Genomic DNA, 21,562 nt, shown 5'->3' on the forward strand with positions numbered 1-21,562 from the left:
CCCTTGGGACCCACTGGAAGCACCAGTGTCCACAAGTACACCTGTTCCCACACTTAGAAATGTGTTGTCCCTATCAGGCACCCTTATGTGCCTTACACAAATCAATCCAAATGTCTTAGCTGTGGTGGTGTAATGGTGTCAGGTTTTGTTTTCTCTCCTCAATGTGATGGCTGAAAAGGGGCATTATTTCAATGTCTATGTTGGGTTGAGAGGAGGGTTGGAAAAACACCATGGACTTGGCAATCTGTACCTGTGAAAATGTATCTAAGGCTTGGACTGAATGGGGTTTAACTTGACATTTCTACAGAAGTATGATGCCCTGTCCTTGCGTTGCCACACAGCAGTGCTTAAAAACACAGTGGCGTAGTTATATCTGCTGCTCTACAGTGTGAGGAAATGATCTCCGGGAGTGATGCAATGGAGGAATTCACCTGGTATTTACACTTGGCGTCACAAAATGATACAGTATGTTTGCAAAAGGAGGGTTCTGTTTACCAGGTATATTTTATTGTTTAGTCATTCTACATTTATTTAAACAGAATGCCGATTCGGAAACCTGAAAAAGAGTGAGAGCCACATGCTGTTGTGGTTTAGAGGTTGAACCACAGTTTGAATATTTAAATGAGAACCAGTGTAATTTAGTGAAGCTTATACAACTCTTTAATTGTTCATTGTAGAATTGACATGCTTGATGAAACATTCATCATATTCCATATACATTTGGGAGCACTTTAAAAGTTGAGAAATGGTTCTGGAAAGTTGTACATTTGAACTGTTATTTTATGTTTTAGAATTTTTTGGTTTGATGCCAGCAAACCCAAAAATACTTATCCTATTTTCATTTGAGAAGTTATTTCTCAGAAATAGTGATTGGAGCTTAGCTGTTCCTGTCAACAAAATGTTAGTTTAGTTAGTTTTTTTGGCGCAAAGGTTTCCTCAGTGATAAATGCATGCCATTTAGCCGACAATTTTATCCAAAGTGACAGTCAGGCGTGCATACATTTTACATATACAGTGGGGAGAACAAGTATTTGATACACTGCCGATTTTGCAGGTTTTCCTACTTACAAAGCATGTAGAGGTCTGTAATTTTTATCATAGGTACACTTCAACTGTGAGGGATGGAATCTAAAAACAAAAATCCAGAAAATCACATTGTATGATTTTTAAGTAAATAATTAGCGTTTTATTGCATGACATAAGTATTTGATACATCATAAAAGCAGAACTTAATATTTGGTACAGAAAACCTTTGTTTGCAAATTAGAGATCATATGTTTCCTGTAGTTCTTGACCAGGTTTGCACACACTGCAGCAGGGATTTTGGCCCACTCCTCCATACAGGCCTTCTCCAGATTCTTCAGGTTTCTGGGCTGTCGCTGGGCAATACGGACTTTCAGCTCCCTCCAAAGATTTTCTATTGTGTTCAGGTCTGGAGTCTGGCTAGGCCACTCCAGGACCTTGAGCTGCTTCTTACGGAGCCACTCCCTAGTTGCCATGGCTGTGTGTTTCGGGTCGTTGTCATGCTGGAAGACCAAGCCACGATCCATCTTCAATGCTCTTACTGAGGGAAGGAGGTTGTTGGCCAAGATCTCGCGTTACATGGCCCCATCCATCCTCCCCTCAATACGGTGCAGTCGTCCTGTCCCCTTTGCAGAAAAGCATCCCCAAAGAATGATGTTTCAACCTCCATGCTTCACAGTTGGGATGATGTTCTTGGGGTTGTACTCATCCTTCTCCTTCCTCCAAACACGGCGAGTGGAGTTTAGACCAAAAAGCTATTTTTGTCTCATCAGACCACATGACCTTCTCCCATTCCTCCTCTGGATCATCCAGATGGTCATTGGCAAACTTCAGACGGGCCTAGACATGCGCTGGCTTGAGCAGGTGGACCTTGCGTGCACTGCAGGATTTTAATCCATGACGGCGTAGTGTGTTACTAATGGTTTTCTTGAGACTGTGGTCCCAGCTCTCTTCAGGTCATTCACCAGGTCCTGCCGTGTAGTTCTGGGCTGATCCCTCACCTTCCTCATGATCATTGATGCCCCATGAGGTGAGATCTTGCATGGAGCCCCAGACTGAGGGTGATTGACCGTCATCTTGAACTTCTTCCATTTTCTAATAATTGCGCCAACAGTTGTTACCTTCTCACCAAGCTGCTTGCCTATTGTACTGTAGCCCATCCCAGCCTTGTGCAGGTCTACAATTTTATCCCTGATGTCCTTACACAGCTCTCTGGTCTTGGCCATTGTGGAAAGGTTGGAGTCTGTTTGATTGAGTGTGTGGACAGGTGTCTTTTATACAGGTTAAGAATTCAAACAGGTGCAGTTAATACAGGTAATGGGTGGAGAACAGGAGGGCTTCTTAAAGAAAAACTAACAGGTCTGTGAGAGTCGGAATTCTTACTGGTTGGTAGGTGATCAAATAATTGTCATGCAATAAAATGCTAAATGAATTACTTAAAAATCATACAATGTGATTTTCTGGATTTTTGTTTTAGATTCCGTCTCTCACAGTTGAAGTGTACCTATGATAAAAATGACAGACCTCTACATGTTTTGTAAGTAGGAAAACATGCAAAATCGTCAGTGTATCAAATAATTGTTCTCCCCACTGTAGGTAGTCCCGGTGATCAAACCCCCAACCCTGGTGTTACACGCGCCATGCTCAAACAACTGAGTTAGAAAAGGCTTAACGTGTGTGTATATATCGTGAATAATCGTAGCTCTTTCAAATCTGTAAATAATTTAGCTTGAGCATGTGAGGGGATCATTTTTATATTTTGTTAAGATCATTATACGCACACTTCCTTGTTGGTGGGTGTTATTGAATGAAGATGTCAAACAGATTCAATTTTGTTACATTTTAAATTCACCAGATGAAGACCCTCCCTAAAAGTCTGAGCTGCATTGTAAAATGTTGTATATTCATACCGTGCCAATTTAAAATAAAGACCATTAGAAAATACTTGGGCAAGATATGCCATATTGTTTATTGATGTTTTGAGGAATTATCTCAGTAATTTCAAGTGATAGGCCTATATGAAGTTTGAGGAAACTACTTATTTTTCTGTCAACAACCCTAACACCACCCTCACATTTTTCTACTATTTGTTGAAGTCAGTAGTTTGTGGAAGTGTTGGATCCTGTGTTTTACATTATAGCCATTACCATATATATGATTGAATATTATCTGCTGTTGGCTTGTGTGGATGTATGTATGTGTTATGCAACATAGCTGACTTGAAACATTGTTAACAGTTAGAGGGCCATGGGCCTTTCTCATGATGGAAAAATACAGAGTAGCATGGGGTGTTGCAGAACAAGCGGTCTTTTGTTACATAACAGGAGCCAGGTGCGAGATAAGGGTATGGAGCATGAGCGCATGGATGTTCTTCACAGCAACAGTTACATCTATCAACAGAAGCGCCAAGAGGCGGGGACCCGCCTGAGCGCCTACAATAGGCTGAGCAAGTTTAAACCACGCCCAGTATCTACTGTGATAGGCCAACAGACGGGTTGGAACTGTCTATCACAGTATAAAGAATACTGTTTACATACATCTTGTCAGTTCTCTGTTCTGCCCTGCGTGGTATTACAGTGAGCCCGTATATACGAAAGTTGCATTTGCCATTTATTACTTAGCTAATAAAAAATACATAGTATAAAATCGGTGACTCATTGTTATATTTATCCTGATACCAGATTCGAATTTACGTAACTCTAACAGAAGCTATCATAAAGAAAATCGACTGCCGTAGTGCAGGCAGTGTAGTGAATAGAAAAATGCCATTTGTTTAAGTGAACAAAAATGTTTTGAAGACCATCATGGTACCAATAATTGCTTCTAATACACCAGATGTATGTTCTTGAACCGATTATTTGAAAATTGCACACAGAAGTTATGGCACACAGAAGGATAATTTAGCTCAAGAGTGGCGCGGCAGTCTAATGCACTGCATCTCAGTACTAGAGGCATCACTACAGACTCTGGTTTGATTCCAGGCTGTATCACATCTGGCTGTGATTGGGAGTCCCATAGGGCAGCGCACAATTAGCCCAGTGTCGTTAGGGTCTGGTCGGGGTAGGCCATCATTGTAAATAATAATTTGTTCTTAACTAACTTACCTAGTAAAATAAATACAAAAAGTTGCTAATGGCAGCCTGCAGTTCCTCATTCGGCCTTCAACTTGAGTTATTCAATGAGAGGAGGCAGCAACGAGTTAGCCTGCAACGTTCCCCTTGCTCAGACGTTGCATGCATCAACCTATGGTTGCGTGCTACGTCGGCGACTGACAGATTGCTATAACATATGTGATTAGCTGATACTTAAAATACTTATCCAGGCGTTGTAAGATCTGGCATGCGTCAGCAATGCCTGGGCAGAGTATCGTGCCCTGAGTCTTTCGCATAGGAATGAATGGTGTCAGATGATCGATGGCTTTGTCTAGTCATTGGGCTAGTTCGTTTTTAGTGGAGTTTATACAGTTTAGAGAACAATTCCATTGGTACTTAAGTGTAATCTCCACTCACCCATGGCATCGGGCCATGCAAAACGAACTTGCCCACTGTGTTTTGCTACAGCACTAGCACCCGAATAGTGCTCTGATGCCACCCAATGATTGGTTGTGCCTGCTCCGTGTACATGCAATGATCCAATAGAAACTTAACACTATTTAAAGGGCGGGGACTAAGGCAAGACAAGGCAAAGGATTAAGCAATCAATGACTTCAGATACGTGTTGTGGGCCTGCGCATTAGAAGCTAATGTTGGCGTTTCCTGTAAGTGCAATACAGCCACCGTAAAGAAGCGTTTTACACCTCAATAAAATCATACTGCTTTTACATCGAAGTTGAGCCTGTGGCTAAGGTAGTTTATTTTGACATAATATGAAAGACACCGGATACTCTTAGAGAATCAGTATTGGTTTCGGATGACAGTTGGAATTGATGTCTCGTTTCGCTATTTCTAATCCATAGTTGGCTGGCTGATAAGGATGATGTGAGATGCGGCTAGCTACCAAACCCACAGAGCTAGCTAGGTAAAGAATATTCAAAGAGAAGACCGTTTTCATCCCTTCAACGCCAAGTGGTAACGTTATTTGTTTTTGACGAGATTGTGTTTTAGTCGTAAGCAGATGGCTCTCTAACATGACACGCGCCACAGTTTCCCCACTTTTCAACTGGACCCAAGAGAGGGACTTTTCCGCAATGGTGTTCAAGTAACGTTAGCGGTAAGGGCCTCTAACCCCCAATTTCTCTTTTGACATTTCCGCTAGACGTATTGTTACTAGCCAACAGCCTGACCCTCCCACACTTTTTGTTAGTTAACAAAGTGTGGCAAGGTCAGCTATGTAGCTAGCGTAGCTGTATTTTATTTGAGATCACAGATCTAAAATGTACTGGCTTGCTGTTTACATTATCATACATCTAGCTACAATGAAAGTAGTCAGCTGAATGAACTAATGATGAGTTCTCTCTACTCCAATAATGTACACACCATATACTAATCACCCATTCATTTCTTTGCATAGTGCCCAGCATAGATGGCATTCATTTGTACATGCCTGTCAAACAGTGGGGGTTTCCCCCAAACGTCCACCTAACATTACACAGCTGATTCAAATAATCAAAGTTTGATGAGTTCATTATTTGAATCAGATGTGTAGTGCTAGGACAAAAATCAAAATGTATACCCAGAGGGAGAGGGAGGGGGAAAGGACCGAGTTTGGGAAACCCAGCTCTAAGTTAACACTGCCCTGCCTCTCTCTTGTTTGTCTTGACTCTTGAAATAGGGACACAGCTTGAGGCACATTGTTTGAGTTCGTCATGAAGGCGCTGGGCTCGCGCTTTGCCTTCCTCATAGGCTTCCTGGTGGGGACCTGTACGCTCTATGTGTTCCTACGTCAGGTGTGGTTCGAGAGGACCTTCCCAACACGTTCTCAGCCCGATGGCCTGGAGAAGACAGCGGCTCAGCTACGTGAGCTGGAGGAGGACAGCAAGAACTGGAAGAAGGAGAGGTCGGCTCTCTTCAACCTCAACCACCCCCACCACAAAGGTACAGTGCCAGAAGGAGAGAGTAGTTTTAAAAGCCAGGGGTCAACACTAAGCTTGACATGATTGTATGTATCTTCTAATCTTGACAGATTTCAAATAGAGCCACTGAGCCAGTAACGTTACATACATTTATGGTTGAGATCTCAAATATAAATGCATTTATAAAGAGTCATGACTCATGTACTTCCTTATGTGCTTAGCACATCCTTATCTTTTAAGCATGTTAAGACTTCAGTCTGTAATGGTTGTTGAGGCTGTGAAGTGGATGGTAGTTCCTGGCTATCTGGTAAATCGGTTAACGGAAGCCACCTTTGTTCCAAAGAGGGTTTGGGTTGAAGAAGTAAATATGACCATCATGGGTTGGTTTACACATTTTACTACTGTATAGGCCTATGTTCTGTTTGTGCACTCTTCTAGAAACCACAGTGTGAATGTGGTAATGTAAAAATCGTGACTCAACCTCATTTTACATATGTACATATTTACAATAGCCCAGGGCAATGTTAATTGTTATGCATTTGTCTTAGAATAAACATTAGCAGTTTTCTTGTGCAGACAAATCATTCTACTGTATTTATCTTCATACAGAGTGCAACAGTAACCTAACCTAATCATTAGATCATGCTGTGCCTTTAGGCGGTATTTCCATATATCCCTAAATACTCTTTAAATGGGGAAAAAAGGCATTTATCATCCATGTTATTTAGAAGAATGGGGTCTTTGGATCTGAAGACATGCAGACTGATGGATAATGAACTTCAATAAACAAGTGCAAAAAAGTAAATCCCCCCCCCCTCTTCTAGGTGAGGACAGCCACATGGCAGACGAGCTGTACAAGAAGGTGCGCATCCTTTGCTGGGTGATGACAGGGCCCAACAACCTGCAGAAGAAGGCCCGCCACGTAAAGAACACCTGGAGCCGCCACTGTAACGTGGTGGTGTTCATGAGCTCTGTGGACGACCCTGACTTCCCCACTGTGGGGCTGGGCACCAAGGAAGGCCGCGACCAGCTCTACTGGAAGACCATCCGGGCCTTCCACTACGCCCTGGAGAACCATGGAGATGAGGCCGACTGGTTCCTTAAGGCTGACGACGACACCTATGTTGTCGTGGACAACCTGCGCTGGGTGCTGGCCAACCACACGCCAGAGGAGCCCATCTACTTTGGACGCAGGTTTAAGCCCTACACCAAGCAGGGCTACATGAGCGGCGGGGCAGGCTACGTGCTGAGCAAAGAGGCCCTTAAGAGGTTCGTGGATGGCTTTAAGACCAAGGTGTGCACCCACACCACCCACGTGGAGGATCTGGCCATGGGCCAGTGCATGGAGAAGGTGGGGGTGGTGGCCGGGGACGCAAGAGACACCGTCCTCAGGGAGACCTTCCACCCCTTTGTCCCTGAGCAGCACCTCACCTCCAAGTTCCCCAAGAGCTTCTGGTACTGGAGCTACTGCTACTACCCCATCTCAGAGGTAAGTACCTGGAGGCTGTTGTTGGGCTGAATAAGTAAGTTAGAGGCTTAGATGTGAATTAGTTCAATATTAGGGAATATGCATTTATTTGCAGTAACATTCGGACTTGCCATTTGTCCAGCAACTCCATGAGTCTAAACCATCGGATATTGTAGCTCTATAACACTCAAGAAGTCATAAAAAAGTTAGTTTTAAAAATCCAATAAAAAGATTTAAAACAACACAATATTTACAATTGTACAGGAGCTCTCTGCCTAGGATTCCTCGTGGCGCCATGGCAACCATGGAACCCCAAAGTATAATAGAATGAAATAGCTATGAGGAAATAGAATGAATAGAACGGGCTTAGATCCTCTAACCCTGGAAATGTGACAGTAATGTGATGCAATAATTTCCATGGTAATGTAGAATGTTAAACTGATGTGGCTCATGCAATTGAATGTATTTTTTTTGTAATGTCAGTTGAATCAATAAATCACAGCACATATTTTACTTCCTATGGGTACACTCGTAATGTCCGCCAGTCCACCCATTATGCCATCATTGACTTGAATGGCGATGCCCGTTCTATTCATTTGATTTTAATGTAATTGTATTGCTTTTTATCCTGCACATTTTCTTGTGCATGTAAAGTTACTTTGGGTATGGTGAAAAGCACTTAAAATACAAATGTATTATTTCTAAGGCAAGGCATGCGGTCAGGAGTGAAGAAAATGTGTGTGTGTAAATGTTGTGCTATTCGAACGGTTATTATGGTAACCGTGGTCATTTGGCTGGCCAATTAGTCATCCAAAATTCCATGACGTCACAGCCCTAGTGGTAGACGTCATGGACTATTTACTGAATAGACCCAACCTAGCACCAGATATGTCCTAGTGAAACCAGTTTCGCCAGTGCTGTTGCTATCCCTGCTAATGTGGCCAGTTAATAAGGTGGGTAAAGCCTTTTTAAGGCTAATTATCATTCACCTTAGCTTTATCATGATAAACATGTAAAGCAACTCCTGCTGAGTTGGGATTTGATATGGTTTAAAAAGCATCCAGTTGGGCCTCCCAAGGTGCTCTAAGGCACTGCATTGCACTGATAGAGGCATCTCTACAGACCTGGGTTTGATCCCAGGCTGTATCTCAACCAGCTGTCATCGGGAGTCCCATAGGGCGGTGCACAATTGTCCCAGCATTCTCCGGCTAAGGGGAGGGTTTGGCCGGGGGGGGCTTTACTTAGCTCATTGCGCTCCAGCGACTCCTTGCGGCGGGCTGGGCGCTTGCAGGCGGGCCTCAGTTGTCAGTTGAATGGTGCTTCCTCCGACACATTGGTGCGGCTGGTGTGCAAGTGTTAAGAAGTGCAGTTTGGCGGGTCATGTTTCGGAGGACACATAACTCGACCTTCACATCCGGAGCCTGTTGGGGAGTTGTTGCGATGAGACAAGATTCTAATTGGGGAGAAAAAGGGGTTAAAAAAAATAATAAGTACAAAATAACTACCAGTTATTCCTTGCTTTGCCATGTGTAGGCTATTCATTGTCAGTAGGATCTGACTATGTGACTGGTTGCTTTATAACTGTACCTGGTCTTCTGTACAGCATTTCATGGGATATCCTTATTGACCCAAAACAAAACTGGAACAGGTTGAACAGGAAGAGGGAAGGACAGGGGACTGATTGTCTTCCCAGATAAGTGTGTAATTTGAGGGTGTACCATCACTGCCCAGAGTGGGTGTGATGCAATTTCACTTTCTCATGTTATAAAATCCATTTTACTAAGACAAATTATGTTTCTTCATGTTCTGGATTGTTCAGTGGGGTCTTTCTCTAACATTTATATTCAAAAATCGGATTTCCTAACCTAATACATTCGATAATAAACACAGCGCTCTGTTGACAGAGCAGTGCTGCTTCCTGCAGAGACTTTGACAATTTTTTTGTTGTTGTGGTCATCTGTAAAGTTGTTTCCGCGGGTCGCAAAATTGAACCTGACAAGCAGAATTACACTTAACAAAAAATATGAACGCAACATGTAAGGTGTTTGTCCCATATTTCATAAGATTCAATAAAATAGCTGAACATTTTTCCATATGCCAAAAAAGCTTATTTCTCAAATTTTGTGAACAAATTAGTTTATTGCTGTTAAAATCAAATTTGATTAGTCACATGTGCCGAATACAACGGGTGTAGACCTAACAGTGAAATGCTTAAATTCTTACTTATGAGCCCCCAACCAACAATGCAGGTAAAATAAAAATAGACGATAAGAGATAAAAGTTACAAGTAGTTTAAAAGAGCAGCAGTAAAACAACAATAGTGACACTATATACAGGGGGGGTACCTGTACAGAGTCCATGTATGTGGGCACCGGTTAGTTGAGGTAGTATGTACAGTTGAGTCGGATGTTTACATGCACCTTAGCCAAATACATTTAAACTCAGTTTTTCACAATTCCTGATATTTAATCCTATTAAAAATTCCCTGTCTTAGGTCAGTTAGAATCACCACTTTATTTTAAGAATGTGAAATGTCAGAATAATAGTAGTGATTTTCTTCAGCTTTTATTTATTTTATCATATTCCCAGTGGGTCAGAAGTTTACATGCACTCAATTAGTATTTGGTAGCATTGCCTTTAAATTGTTTAACTTGGGTCAAACGTTTCGGTTAACCTTCCACAAGCTTCCCACAATAAGTTGGGTGAATTTTGGCCCATTCCTCCTGACAGAGCTGGTGTAACTGAGTCAGGTTTGTAGGCCTCCTTGCTTGCACACGCTTTTTCAGTTCACCCCACAAATGTACTATCGGATTGAGGTCAGGGCTTTGAGATGGCCACTCCAATACCTTGACTTTGTTGTCCTTAAGCCAATTTGCCACAACTTTGGAAGTTTGCTTGGGGTCAATGTCTATTTGGAAGACCCATGTGTGGCCAAGCTTTAACTTCCTGACTGATGTCTTGAGATGTTGCTTCAATATATCCACATAATTTTACTTCCTCATGATGCCATCTCTTTTGTGAAGTGCACCAGCCATTCTGCAGAAAAGCACCCCCACAACATGATGCGGCGACCCCCGTGCTTCACGGTTGGGATGGTGTTCTTCGGCTTGCAAGCTTCCCCCTTTTTCCTCCAAACATAACAATGGTCATTATGGCCAAACAGTTCTATTTTTCTTTCATCAGACCAGAGAGCATCTCTCCAAAAAGTACAATCTTTGTTGCGAACCGTAGTCTGGCTTTTTTGTGGCGGTTTTCGAGCAGTGGCTTCTTCCTTGCTGAACAGCCTTTCTGGTTATGTCGATATAGGACTGGTTTTACTGTGGATATAGATACTTTTGTACCTGTTTCCTCCAGCATCTTCACAAGGTCCTTTGCTGTTGTTCTGGGATTGATTTGCACTTTTCGCACCAAAGTACGTTCATCTCTAGGAGACAGAACACGTCTCCTTCCTGAGAGGTATGACGGCTGCGTGGTCCCATGGTGTTTATACTTGCATACTATTATTTGTACAGGTGAACTTGGTACCTTCAGGCGTTTGGAAATTGCTCCCAAGGATGAACCAGACTTGTGGTGGTCTTTAAAAAAATATATATATATAATAATAATAATAATAATAATTCTGAGGTCTTGGCTGATTTTTCTTTTGATTTTCCCATGATGTGAAGCAACGAGGCACTGAGTTTGAAGGTAGCCCTTGAAATACATCCACAGGTACACCTCCAATTGACTCAAATGATGTCAATTAGCCTATCAGAACCTTCTAAAGCCATAACATATTTTTCTGGAATTTTCCAAGCTGTTTAAAGGCACAGTCAAGTGTATGTAAACTTCTGACCCATTGGAATTGTGATAGTGTGTTGGGGTTCGTTTCCTTGTCAATCACTGGCTCATTGGTGAAATTAGCATTATGACTATCTTAAATTAAATAATTCAAAAACCTTTAATTCAATTACAGACAGTTGACAACAGGAACATAAAACATATGTTCTGCAAAATAGTCAAGTCCCAAGTTATTTTATTAAACCTGAAGTCCAGCCTTAGTGATGTCACTGCCTACATCATTACCTTCTACTCATGAGACCAAGCCCATGCAGCCACAGCTACATAGAGTTTCAGTGTTATCTAAAAGCGTAGAAGTTAAATGTCCACTCCCCAATTTTGATTTATAGTGGAATGTCTGACTCGTCTCATCTCTTACACTCCCTGGGGAGTCCCTACACTCCCTGCATCTTTTATCTTTTAGGCTCTTCTCACAGACACCCTGAAGTCACACATTTCTCAGACAGTTTCTTTATAAGAGGCCTAGACTAGAAAACTACTGTGGAACAATATTAAAACTCAATGTGTGTATTTATATTGTTCATTTGTAGTCTAGGACCCTATATATGTAAGGAGGGAGGGGTCTTATAACAAAGCAGAAATATGTTTTTAGAAATGTTTGCAAATGTATAAAATAAACTTTATTTACATAAGTATTCAGATCCTTTGCTATGAGACTTGAAATTGAGCTCGGGTGCGTCTTCTTTTGATCATCCTTGATATTTCTACAACTTGATTGGTCCACCTGTGGTAAATTCAAATGATTGGACATGATTTGGAAAGGCACACACCTGTCTATGGTGCCACAGTTGACAGTGCATGTCAGAGCAAAAACCAAGCCAATAGGTCAAAGGAATTGTCCATAAAGCTCAGAGACAGGATTGTGTCAAGGCACAGATCTGGGGAAGGGTACCAACGAAATGTCTGCAGCATTGAAGGTCCCCAAGAACACAGTGGCCTCCATCATTCTTCATTGGAAGAAGTTCGGAAACACTAAGACTCTTCCTTGAGCTGGCTGCCCGGCCAAACTGAGCAATCGGGGGAGAAGGGCCTTGGTCCGGCAGGTAACCAAGAACCCGTTGGTCACTCTGACAGAGTTCCATCTCTGCAGCACTCCACCAATCAGGCCTTTATGGTAGAGTGGCCAGATGGAAGCCACTCCTCAGTAAAATGTAGAACAGCCTGCTTGGAGTTTGCTAACATTCACCTAAAGGACTCCCAGACCATGAGAAACAAGATTCTGTGGTCTGATGAAACCAATACTGAACTATTTGGCCTGAATGCCAAGTGTCCTGTCTGGAGGAGACCAGGCACCACTCATCACCTGGCCAGTACCATCCCTACAGGTGAAGGATGGTGGTGGCAGCTTTGGGGATGTTTTTCAGCTGCATGGACTAGGAGGCTAGTCAGGATAAATACATTTGCAAAAATGTCTAAATGCCTGTTTTTGCTTTGTCATTATGGGGTTTTGTGTGTAGATTGAAGAGGGGGAGGGCACTATTTAGAATAAGGCTGTAACGTAACAAAATGTGAAGGGTTATGAATACTTTCCAAATATAGCTGTGTTCCCAGTAGTGAATCCATAGAGTAGGCCCTAAGGTAATCTCTCCATTGAAATAAATTCATTATTTCAACTGTAACTCAGTAACAGCTTTTAACTTGTTGCATTTATATTTTTGTTCAGTTTAAATGTGAAATTGTTTGGAAAAATTAAAAGCTTGCGGTATGCTCTGACTTTTCAGAGACGCTTGTTTTTCTGAGAAATCTTTGGGTGGGGGGGAACAGGAATTTCTCATTAATATGAAAAGTATATACTAAAACATGAAAATGTCTTGTCTCAATCGCACAGCATCCAGCCTAGCTGACGCAATACTATTTTCCAGATTATTTTTTTTAAACCTCTGGCCTACATGGATTTAGTCTCCTTAAACTTGGCCATTCTACAAGGGTAAAAACTCCAATTAATGTTAAACGAATTATGATAAAGACATGAGGTTTGGACCCTTTCTTAGTAGTATCTTAACAATTATTTTTATCCATTGGTCAAAAGATCCATTTTTGATTGAACACCCCATAATTTAGCTCCTTGCACGGTCACACTGTTTTTGATTTACTGACATGATACGACTACTACATTTTAGTTTGACATTTTAGTAGTTAGATGAATCATTGTCCCCTGTCCAGTTTGTTGTAATGCTAAATTGAGCCTTGGGCCTCCCTCACTGTCTGTACCCCCTCCCTTTTCCTTTCCCCATCCTGGCTCTAACCCTGGTCTTCTGTACTGTCCCGTAGGGGCCAAATTGCTGCTCGGACCTGTCTGTGTCTTTCCACTATGTGGACGCGTCTCTCATGTACCTGTTGGAGTACTACGTCTACCACCTACGTGCCTTTGGCTACAGGTACCGCTACCAGCCCCCGGCCCCCCTGGGCTACAAGAATGAGGCGTGGGACAGGTCAGAGGGTGGACACTCGTACTCCAAAGAGCAGCCGACCATCCAGAGGGGGCCAATGGCGAGGGTGGAGAGTCCGTCCAGGACAGACAGGAAACAGGAAGTGATGCCTCCTGCTGCAGCAGAGAAGGACCCGCCTGCTGCTGCACCGGATGACAAGCAGTAGCAGCCTTGTGTATCTGAGAGCGAGGTGTGTTAATGGTTGCTTTTGAGCGTGCATGTGTGCATATGCATCTGTATGGACGCACTTGCACACATTTTTACAGAAGTGAAAAGATTCAACTGTGGTGCCTCCCAAAGAAGTGTGCTGTTGTGAAGGATTGTGTCAGTGTTGAAGAATGTGTGACTGGCTGTTGGTTGGGTTGTTACTGGCACCAACCATCCCCTTTTTTTTCTTTTTTTTTTTTGTCCTTACCACACAGCCTCCATGTTGAAATGTCAACAGCCCTTCAATTTTTTAAGATATTTAACATGATTGTTGTTTTAAATACCTGTTTTAATTCCTTCAGTTCTTGGACCACTCTTAACGCATCATCAAATAATTAGAGGATGACTTGGTGAGTGGTCCTGGGCCAATGTTCCTATAGGATATTCCTACTGGACTGGTTCATCTTGCTACTCCCCACTGTAACCAGTTTGACCAGTCCTCACAGCCCTCGCTTTAACATTGAGCTGACTAGATTAACTAGATTTATCAGAAAGGATTTAGGATCAGCTTCCCCTACCCTAATCAACCTACGCTACTAGGAGTTGAAAACCAAACTTGGTCTTAGATTTGTGTTTTTATTTATACCTGTATAAAATATTGTCTGTATAAGAAGACCAGGTCTTTCAGACATTCTGTTGAAGAGTGGTAACGAGAGAGAGGGTCACTTTTTAAACCAGGGAGACTCTCTCTCAATCAGCCCCAGTAGCTTGTGCCTTGTGAAGCATGATTGTGTGCAACGTTAGTTGCACATTTTGAAACTGCACTGTGACTAAAAACAAGACGGACATGTCGCTTGAACCTACCTGTGCATGTTCAGTTAGCCGATCTCTAGAGAACAGTTTTTGCACCCTGTTTGATTGGATAATATTGTGTTTATTTGTTTGATTCAAGTTCTATTTAAATCTGTTATGGATAGGATGATTCAATCGTTTTTAGGGGAGAGTTTTCTGGGAAATGACAATGGGTGGGGATGTTTGGTGTGTGTGTGATGTCATTAGCTGATGTCGCAGACTGATTTTGTTTTAATTTTTATGAGTCTTCATTGTATTATACCATATTCTTATTCTGTACGCTTTTCCAGTATATTATACTTTTTGAGCAAAGTGACTCATTGATCACCTCAAACCAAACTCACAGGGTGTCTTGTCTTTTCATCTTCAGTTCAAATGGGACTTATGTCTATAGCCCTGTATTTCACTGGTTGATGTCTGTTTTATAGACATGTGTTAACTTAACATCCTGTACGTGGTGCTGTATATTGGTCAGACACCCTTTTCACAAACAGAGGGCCTGTATAGGTGTATTGACATTTGTCACATGGCAGCCTCCATTGTAACTTAAACAGTAAACCAAATCAGCATGTATGCTGTAAGATTTTATTCTGTATTTTAAACCTGTTTCAAACAAGAATGACTTGGAAGTATCCTCCTCACTTTCTTGTCCTATCTACTTCCTGTTCACCTTACGAGCCGTCATTTCACAACGCTGATCAAATAACTAAGTCCTGTTCTTTACTTCAGTGGAGATCTTAGTCACCCAACTGGCATGTGTCCTAGACTTTGAATAGCTCTGGAGCTGTCGAGTCTGAATGTACTCTATGGGGGGGAAACGGTGCATGACGTTAGTCACATGCGTCAGTGTGAAAGGTGCGGGGCAGGTCTACTCCACTCCTTCAACCACAAAGGCATCAATCTTGTATAATGTCACCATTCATTGGGGCGGAGGGTAGCTTAGTGGTTTGAGCGTTGAGCCAGTAACCGAAAGGTCAAGTCTGTCATTCTGCCCCTGAAAAAGGCAGTTAACCTACTGTTCCCCGGTAGACTGTCATTATAAATAAGAATTTGTTCTTAACTGAAGATCACATGGATCAGAGTGAAGTCTGCCTCAAACACCTGCCTTTTACCAAGCCTCTGGATTTCTCTTTCTGGGGGGTGTGTGTGTTGGTACAAGCAACCCAATCCTACAATCTGCTATATAGTTCACATTCCTGTAAAAGGGAACTGTGTGTATAGAACTGTATCTGTTTATGTTGGCAGTGACCATATGGTTATTTGTGTTATAACCATATTTTGCAGTATGTTCTCAAAGGCATAATTTTACTCAGCTGTGTATGTCTAATCTCATCAGAGAGGCTGATTTTATTGACTGTGTGAAATTATATCTCAGACAGAGGTGCTCTAGGGGTTACCAAAGGCTGGTACGGTATATGACCCTTAATCTGGTATAATTTAGACATGGTTGTAATACATTAGGTGACATATTGTAAAATACAGAATTAACATTACATTAGTTTGCAATATGTTACATGTATGTTTACAGAATCATCCTCTCGTGGTGGTGAGAAATAAGCAGTGGCATCACGGCAAGACTACGGTTTCTTAGTAAATCCTATTTAGAGGAACTCTGGGTGAATGATGAATACAGTCCGGCGTAGTAGACGAAGCAGGACCCTACACAACGGGTGCAAATCTAAGCAGAGAGATGGTAAGGAGAAAAAATGGAGAACAAAACTGTGGTCAGATCTAGTAAGATGACGGAGCAGCACTAAGCAGTAGCACAACATTTCAGCCAGCACAGGGCTGATAACTGGTACGATCTTGGAGGCTTTCTGTTAGAGAATTCATTTATGAATATTCAATTCACTCCATATTAGACCATAATGGTCTCTAACATGTATGGGTCTCAATCACTGAGATGACTTAAGTGTTGTTTTTGTAATGTTTGGTGTGGTCATTTCATGTAAAAGTCCTACGTGCCTCAGTCTCCCGTTCTTGATGAGAATTCCTCCTCTTGGCTGTGGGTATTCCTCTCCCCAGGGCTGAGGAATGGCTATCACCGCGCACAGATCAACAAGATAAACAGGCGTAGTTATGAAACACGTTCCCCAGCGTTCAATAGTCATCTACTTTGGCATTTGGGAATTCCACAAAGTGTCACTGGAGGGCAAACGGTCTCCAGGTTCTGCTTTCCGTCTCTTCCCAGCAACTACTCTGTGTAGTGTACAGTAGCTACCCACTGGGCACAGACATCAGTTAAAGGTCTATTTTTGATTTACATTTGGTAGTCAACTAACCTGAATTCAATGTGAAATCAACAGAACAATTCATGTCATTGGATTTAGTTGGGTGAAAAAATATTTTCCTTATGTTGATGACTTTAAAAAATCCAATCAGTTTTCTACGTTGATTCAATTACATTAAATGTTTTTGTTGTTTATATGTAAAACTGGGTGAATCAGTGTTTTGCCCAGGGGGGAGTTACTCACCTGACCTGGAGCTCCTGCGACCCAGGAGGCCGAGAAAGACGCCATCCATGTCTGCTACAGAAAAAGAGTTTGGTTCTTTAAAAACACAATTACATACAGTGGGGCAAAAAAGTATTTAGTCAGCCACCAATTGTGCAAGTTCTCCCACTTAAAAAGATGAGGCCTGTAATTTTCATCATAGGTACACTTCAACTATGACGGACAAAAGTAGAAAAAAATCCAGAAAATCACGTAGGATTTTTAATGAATTTATTTGCAAATTATGCCTTTTAAGTGGGAGAACTTGCACAATTGGTGGCTGACTAAATACTTTTTTGCCCCACTGTATGTAACATTTTCACCAAAAGGCGTTGCATAAAATTGCACTGTTTGTGGAGGTAGAACATTTACACCTAGAAATAAGATGATCACATATTACAGTATGTATGTTACCACTGCATAATGCGACATATTAATTAATCTTCAGACGTTTTAGTCACAGACTTGCTGCATTAGATAAACATTTTATTTGTGCGATAGACAGTAGGTTTAAAAGTTGATAACATTTCTAGATGGTGGGCACACGGTCATCCATATCATGTATACTGTGGAAGAACCTGCTACCGGTGACAGAATACAAAGGCTCTCTTTGGACCCTGGAGTCCCAGACTCTTACCTGCACTTCTCCTGCCCATCAGACCCACAAAGGTGTCGTAGTCGCTGTACCTCTTGGAATGAGTTAAATCACCGCTGATGTAGTCTTGTCTGAACTGGGAGAGCAGATTGTTTATCATTAAAGAACTCAAATGATTTAGAATTATTTTGTGAGATTAATATACAGACCAACTACTACATGAACCAGTTCAACTGTGAGGAAAGGGCAAAACCTCAGACTTATCCATAGAAATGTAATATATATACTTAACACAAATATAAATGCAATATGTAAAGTGTTGGTTTCATGAGCTGAACTAAAGTATTCCTGAAAAGTTCCATAAATACAAAAAGCTGATTTCTCTCAAATTTTGTGTACACATTTGTTTGCATCCCTGTTAGTGAGTGTTTCTCGCCAAGATAATCCATCCACCTGACAGGTGTGGCATATCAAGAAGCTGATTAAAGAGCATGATCATTACACAGGTGCACCTTGTGCTGGGCACAATAAAAGTCTACTCTAAAATGTGCAGTTTTATCACACAACACAATGCCACAGATGTCTCAAGTTGAAGGAGCGTGCAATTGGTATGCTGACTGCAGGAAGGTCCACCAGAACTGTTGGTAGAGAATTGAATGTTAATTTCTTTACCATAAGCCGCCTCCAATGTCGTTTTAGATTATTTGGCAGTACGTCCAACCAGCCTAACAACCGCAGACCTGGTGCATGATGTCGCGTGGGCAAGCGGTTTTCTGATGTCAACGTTGTGAACAGTGTCCCATGGTGGTGGTGGGGTTATGGTATATATGGTATAACCCCACCACCACCATGGGACACTGTTCACAACGTTGCATTTTATCGTTTGGCAATTTGAATGCATGAAAATACTGTGATGAGATCCTCAGGCCCATTTTTGTCAAGGGTCTCTGTAACCAACAGATGCATATATGTATTCCCAGTCATGTGAAATCCATAGATTAGGGCCTAATTATTTAATTTATATTGACTGATTTCCTCATATGAACTGTAACTCAGTAAAATTGTTGCATTTATATTTTTGTTTAACACTAGAGCAGTTTTGAGTTGTAGAATTCCTCTTCACAGTCTGACTCCATTGGACATGAGATAACCAGATAACCAGTAAAGTCAATCTGGCCAGTGCCCAGCTGTTTCCCATCATGCTGTGGAATACAGGTGGAATACAGTGTAAACTGTAGGAGAAATGAGAAATGGGATGCATCTTTTTTTTTTATATATAAATTTTACCCCTTTTTCTCCCCAATTTTCGTAGTATCCAATTGTTGTAGTAGCTACTATCTTGTCTCATTGCTACAACTCCCGTACGGGCTCGGGAGAGACGAAGGTTGAAAGTCATGCGTCCTCTTTAACACAGCGCACATCCAACCCGGAAGCCAGCCGTGCGCCGGAGGAAACGCGTACACTGCGCCCAGCCCGCCACAGGAGTCGCTGGTGCGCGATGAGACAAGGACACCCCTACCGACCAAGCCCTCCCTAACCCGGGCGACGCTAGGCCAATTGTGCGTCGCCCCACGGACCTCCCGGTCGCGGCCGGTTACGACAGAGCCTGGGCGCGAACCCAGGACTCTGATGGCACAGCTGGCGCTGCAGTACAGCGCCCTTAACCACTGCGCCACCCGGGAGGCCTAAAATGTATCTTTTAATAGGAAAATATTTGTACTGGGACATTTTTTGTATTAATGTATGCATTTTGTAAAACGGACCCATTTAAAATAAGTAATGGTAAAAAACTAAAAAAAATAATCCAGACTTATATTTAGCAAATATTTCTCAACATGACATACATAATAGCTGAATTTATGATACAAAGTACAGGAAGTATTTTCCAAGCCCCCCAAATGATATTGCACAAATAAATACTGAGAGAAAAAAAGCACATCACTGGATGCTATCAGATCACAGTATTCACTAAATATCAGAGCACATTTATTGACGTTTGGCAACACAAGACCTGAACAATCAATGCAATGTAGGCATATCTTACTTTTAGTCATATACATACAGTATTATGTATATAGTCTACTGCCGTGCTCTAGAACGTTTATTGCGTACACTTTGCCTGCTCACTCATTTAGACATATTTAATGCATGGGCATATATAGGCTATAGCTTAGTGACAGTTACTTGTAGACTAACAAAAAGAAGGTCTAGAAGGATTGTCTATGTTTTGACAAGACATGAATTTGACTGTCTTTTTGACATGTAAATAGAAATTGAAAACATTTGTAATTACTTATGAGTCATTGGGAACTGAGACTAACCTTTTCCTAATAATGTTTTGAACAAGACATATTGTTCAATGTTACTTATCAGTGCATTGTTGGATGATAATGCCTAAAAAGCCTGCCAACTACCTAAAGTATGTTGATAGACTACCTGCATGATACAGTGCCGTGTTGCATTTCCATTCTCACTGCAAAGGCTAAGTCTATTCAATTTTATATTTATGTAACAGTCACTCAGGCCCTAAGCGCATTAGTGTTTGACAAGAGTTTTATTACTTTAGAGGCGGCTGGAAATAATACCTGAATGACTTCTGCCGGGGTAGATGTGTTACCAACACGCTAAACAGCGCGTGTGTGTAAATTGTCTTTGGAGATGGAGAGAGAAAGTACATGTTCCCTTTCTTTGTGAGTCTGGGAACCTGTATGATGTGTTGTCTTTGCGAGTGTGTGTGTGTGTGTGTGTGTGTGTGTGTGTGTGTGTGTGTGCACTCTCTTCCTCAGTTCTACATGTATTGTGTTTCCTGAGGACAGGAGGCTGCTGTTTTTTCCCACATTGTCACCAGGTTGTCAGACATAACAGGGAGCCAAAAAACTTCCACACACCAACAACATTGATGACTGGTCTCACCGCTTTTCTACCACAACTGACAACTGCCATCCATAACCGCCCTGCTGCCTTCCCTCACTAACGTAATTATACTCTGTTCAGAATATGGATTATGCCTGGGATTAAATCCATTTACCCTTAGGGCAGAGTGACAGGGTGTAATTATATGAACATGAACAAGTAAGCTTCTCTCCATCGCAGGAATATATATCCGAAGGATACCATCCTGAAGTTGTTCACAAACACACACGCATGGACGAATAAAGGCCTGATTCACGCAGTCTCCTTTGAACAGTTGATGTTGAGATGTGTCTGTTACTTGAACTTTGTGAAGAATTTATTTGGGCTGCAATTTATGAGGCTGGTAACTCTAATGAACTTTTCCTCTGCAGCAGAGGTAACTCTGGGTCTTCCTGTCCTGTGGCGGTCCTCACGAGAGCCAGTTTCATCATAGCGCTTGATGGTTTTTGCGACTGCACTTGAAGAAACTTTCAAAGTGCTTGACATTTTCCGGATTGACTGACCTTCATGTCTTAAAGTAATGATTGACTCTTATTTCTCTTTGCTTATTTGAACTGTTCTTGCCATAATATGGACTTGGTCTTTTACCAAAATAGGCTGCCTTCTGTATACCACGCCTACCTTGTCACAACACAACTGATTGGTTCAAATGCATTAAGAAGGACAGAAATTCCACAAATGAACTTTTAACAAGGCACACCTATTAATTGAAATGCATTCCAGGTGCATAACTCATGAAGCTGGTTGAGAGAATGCCAAGAGTGTGCAAAGCTGTCTTCGAGTCAAGTGTGG

General features: G+C 41.9%; 1 protein-coding gene across 2 annotated transcripts; it reads left to right on the forward strand.

Moving 5' to 3' along the window:
• Positions 1 to 4,707: 4,707 nt before the first annotated feature.
• LOC139371086 (core 1 synthase, glycoprotein-N-acetylgalactosamine 3-beta-galactosyltransferase 1, like b) lies at positions 4,708 to 15,113 on the forward strand. Of its 2 annotated transcripts, XM_071111140.1 has the most exons (5): positions 4,708 to 4,868; positions 4,979 to 5,232; positions 5,794 to 6,056; positions 6,859 to 7,523; positions 13,614 to 15,113. In XM_071111140.1, the coding sequence occupies exons 3-5, from the start codon at positions 5,828 to 5,830 to the stop codon at positions 13,935 to 13,937; spliced, it is 1,218 nt and encodes a 405-aa protein (XP_070967241.1). In that variant the 5' UTR covers positions 4,708 to 4,868; positions 4,979 to 5,232; positions 5,794 to 5,827; the 3' UTR covers positions 13,938 to 15,113. The 2 variants fall into 2 exon arrangements, with proteins under 2 accessions (XP_070967241.1, XP_070967240.1); XM_071111139.1 differs by having other exon boundaries at positions 4,758 to 5,232.
• Positions 15,114 to 21,562: the final 6,449 nt, after the last annotated feature.

This window comes from Oncorhynchus clarkii, chromosome 17 (genome assembly GCF_045791955.1).
Source record: "Oncorhynchus clarkii lewisi isolate Uvic-CL-2024 chromosome 17, UVic_Ocla_1.0, whole genome shotgun sequence".
NCBI classification, from domain to species: domain Eukaryota; kingdom Metazoa; phylum Chordata; class Actinopteri; order Salmoniformes; family Salmonidae; genus Oncorhynchus; species Oncorhynchus clarkii.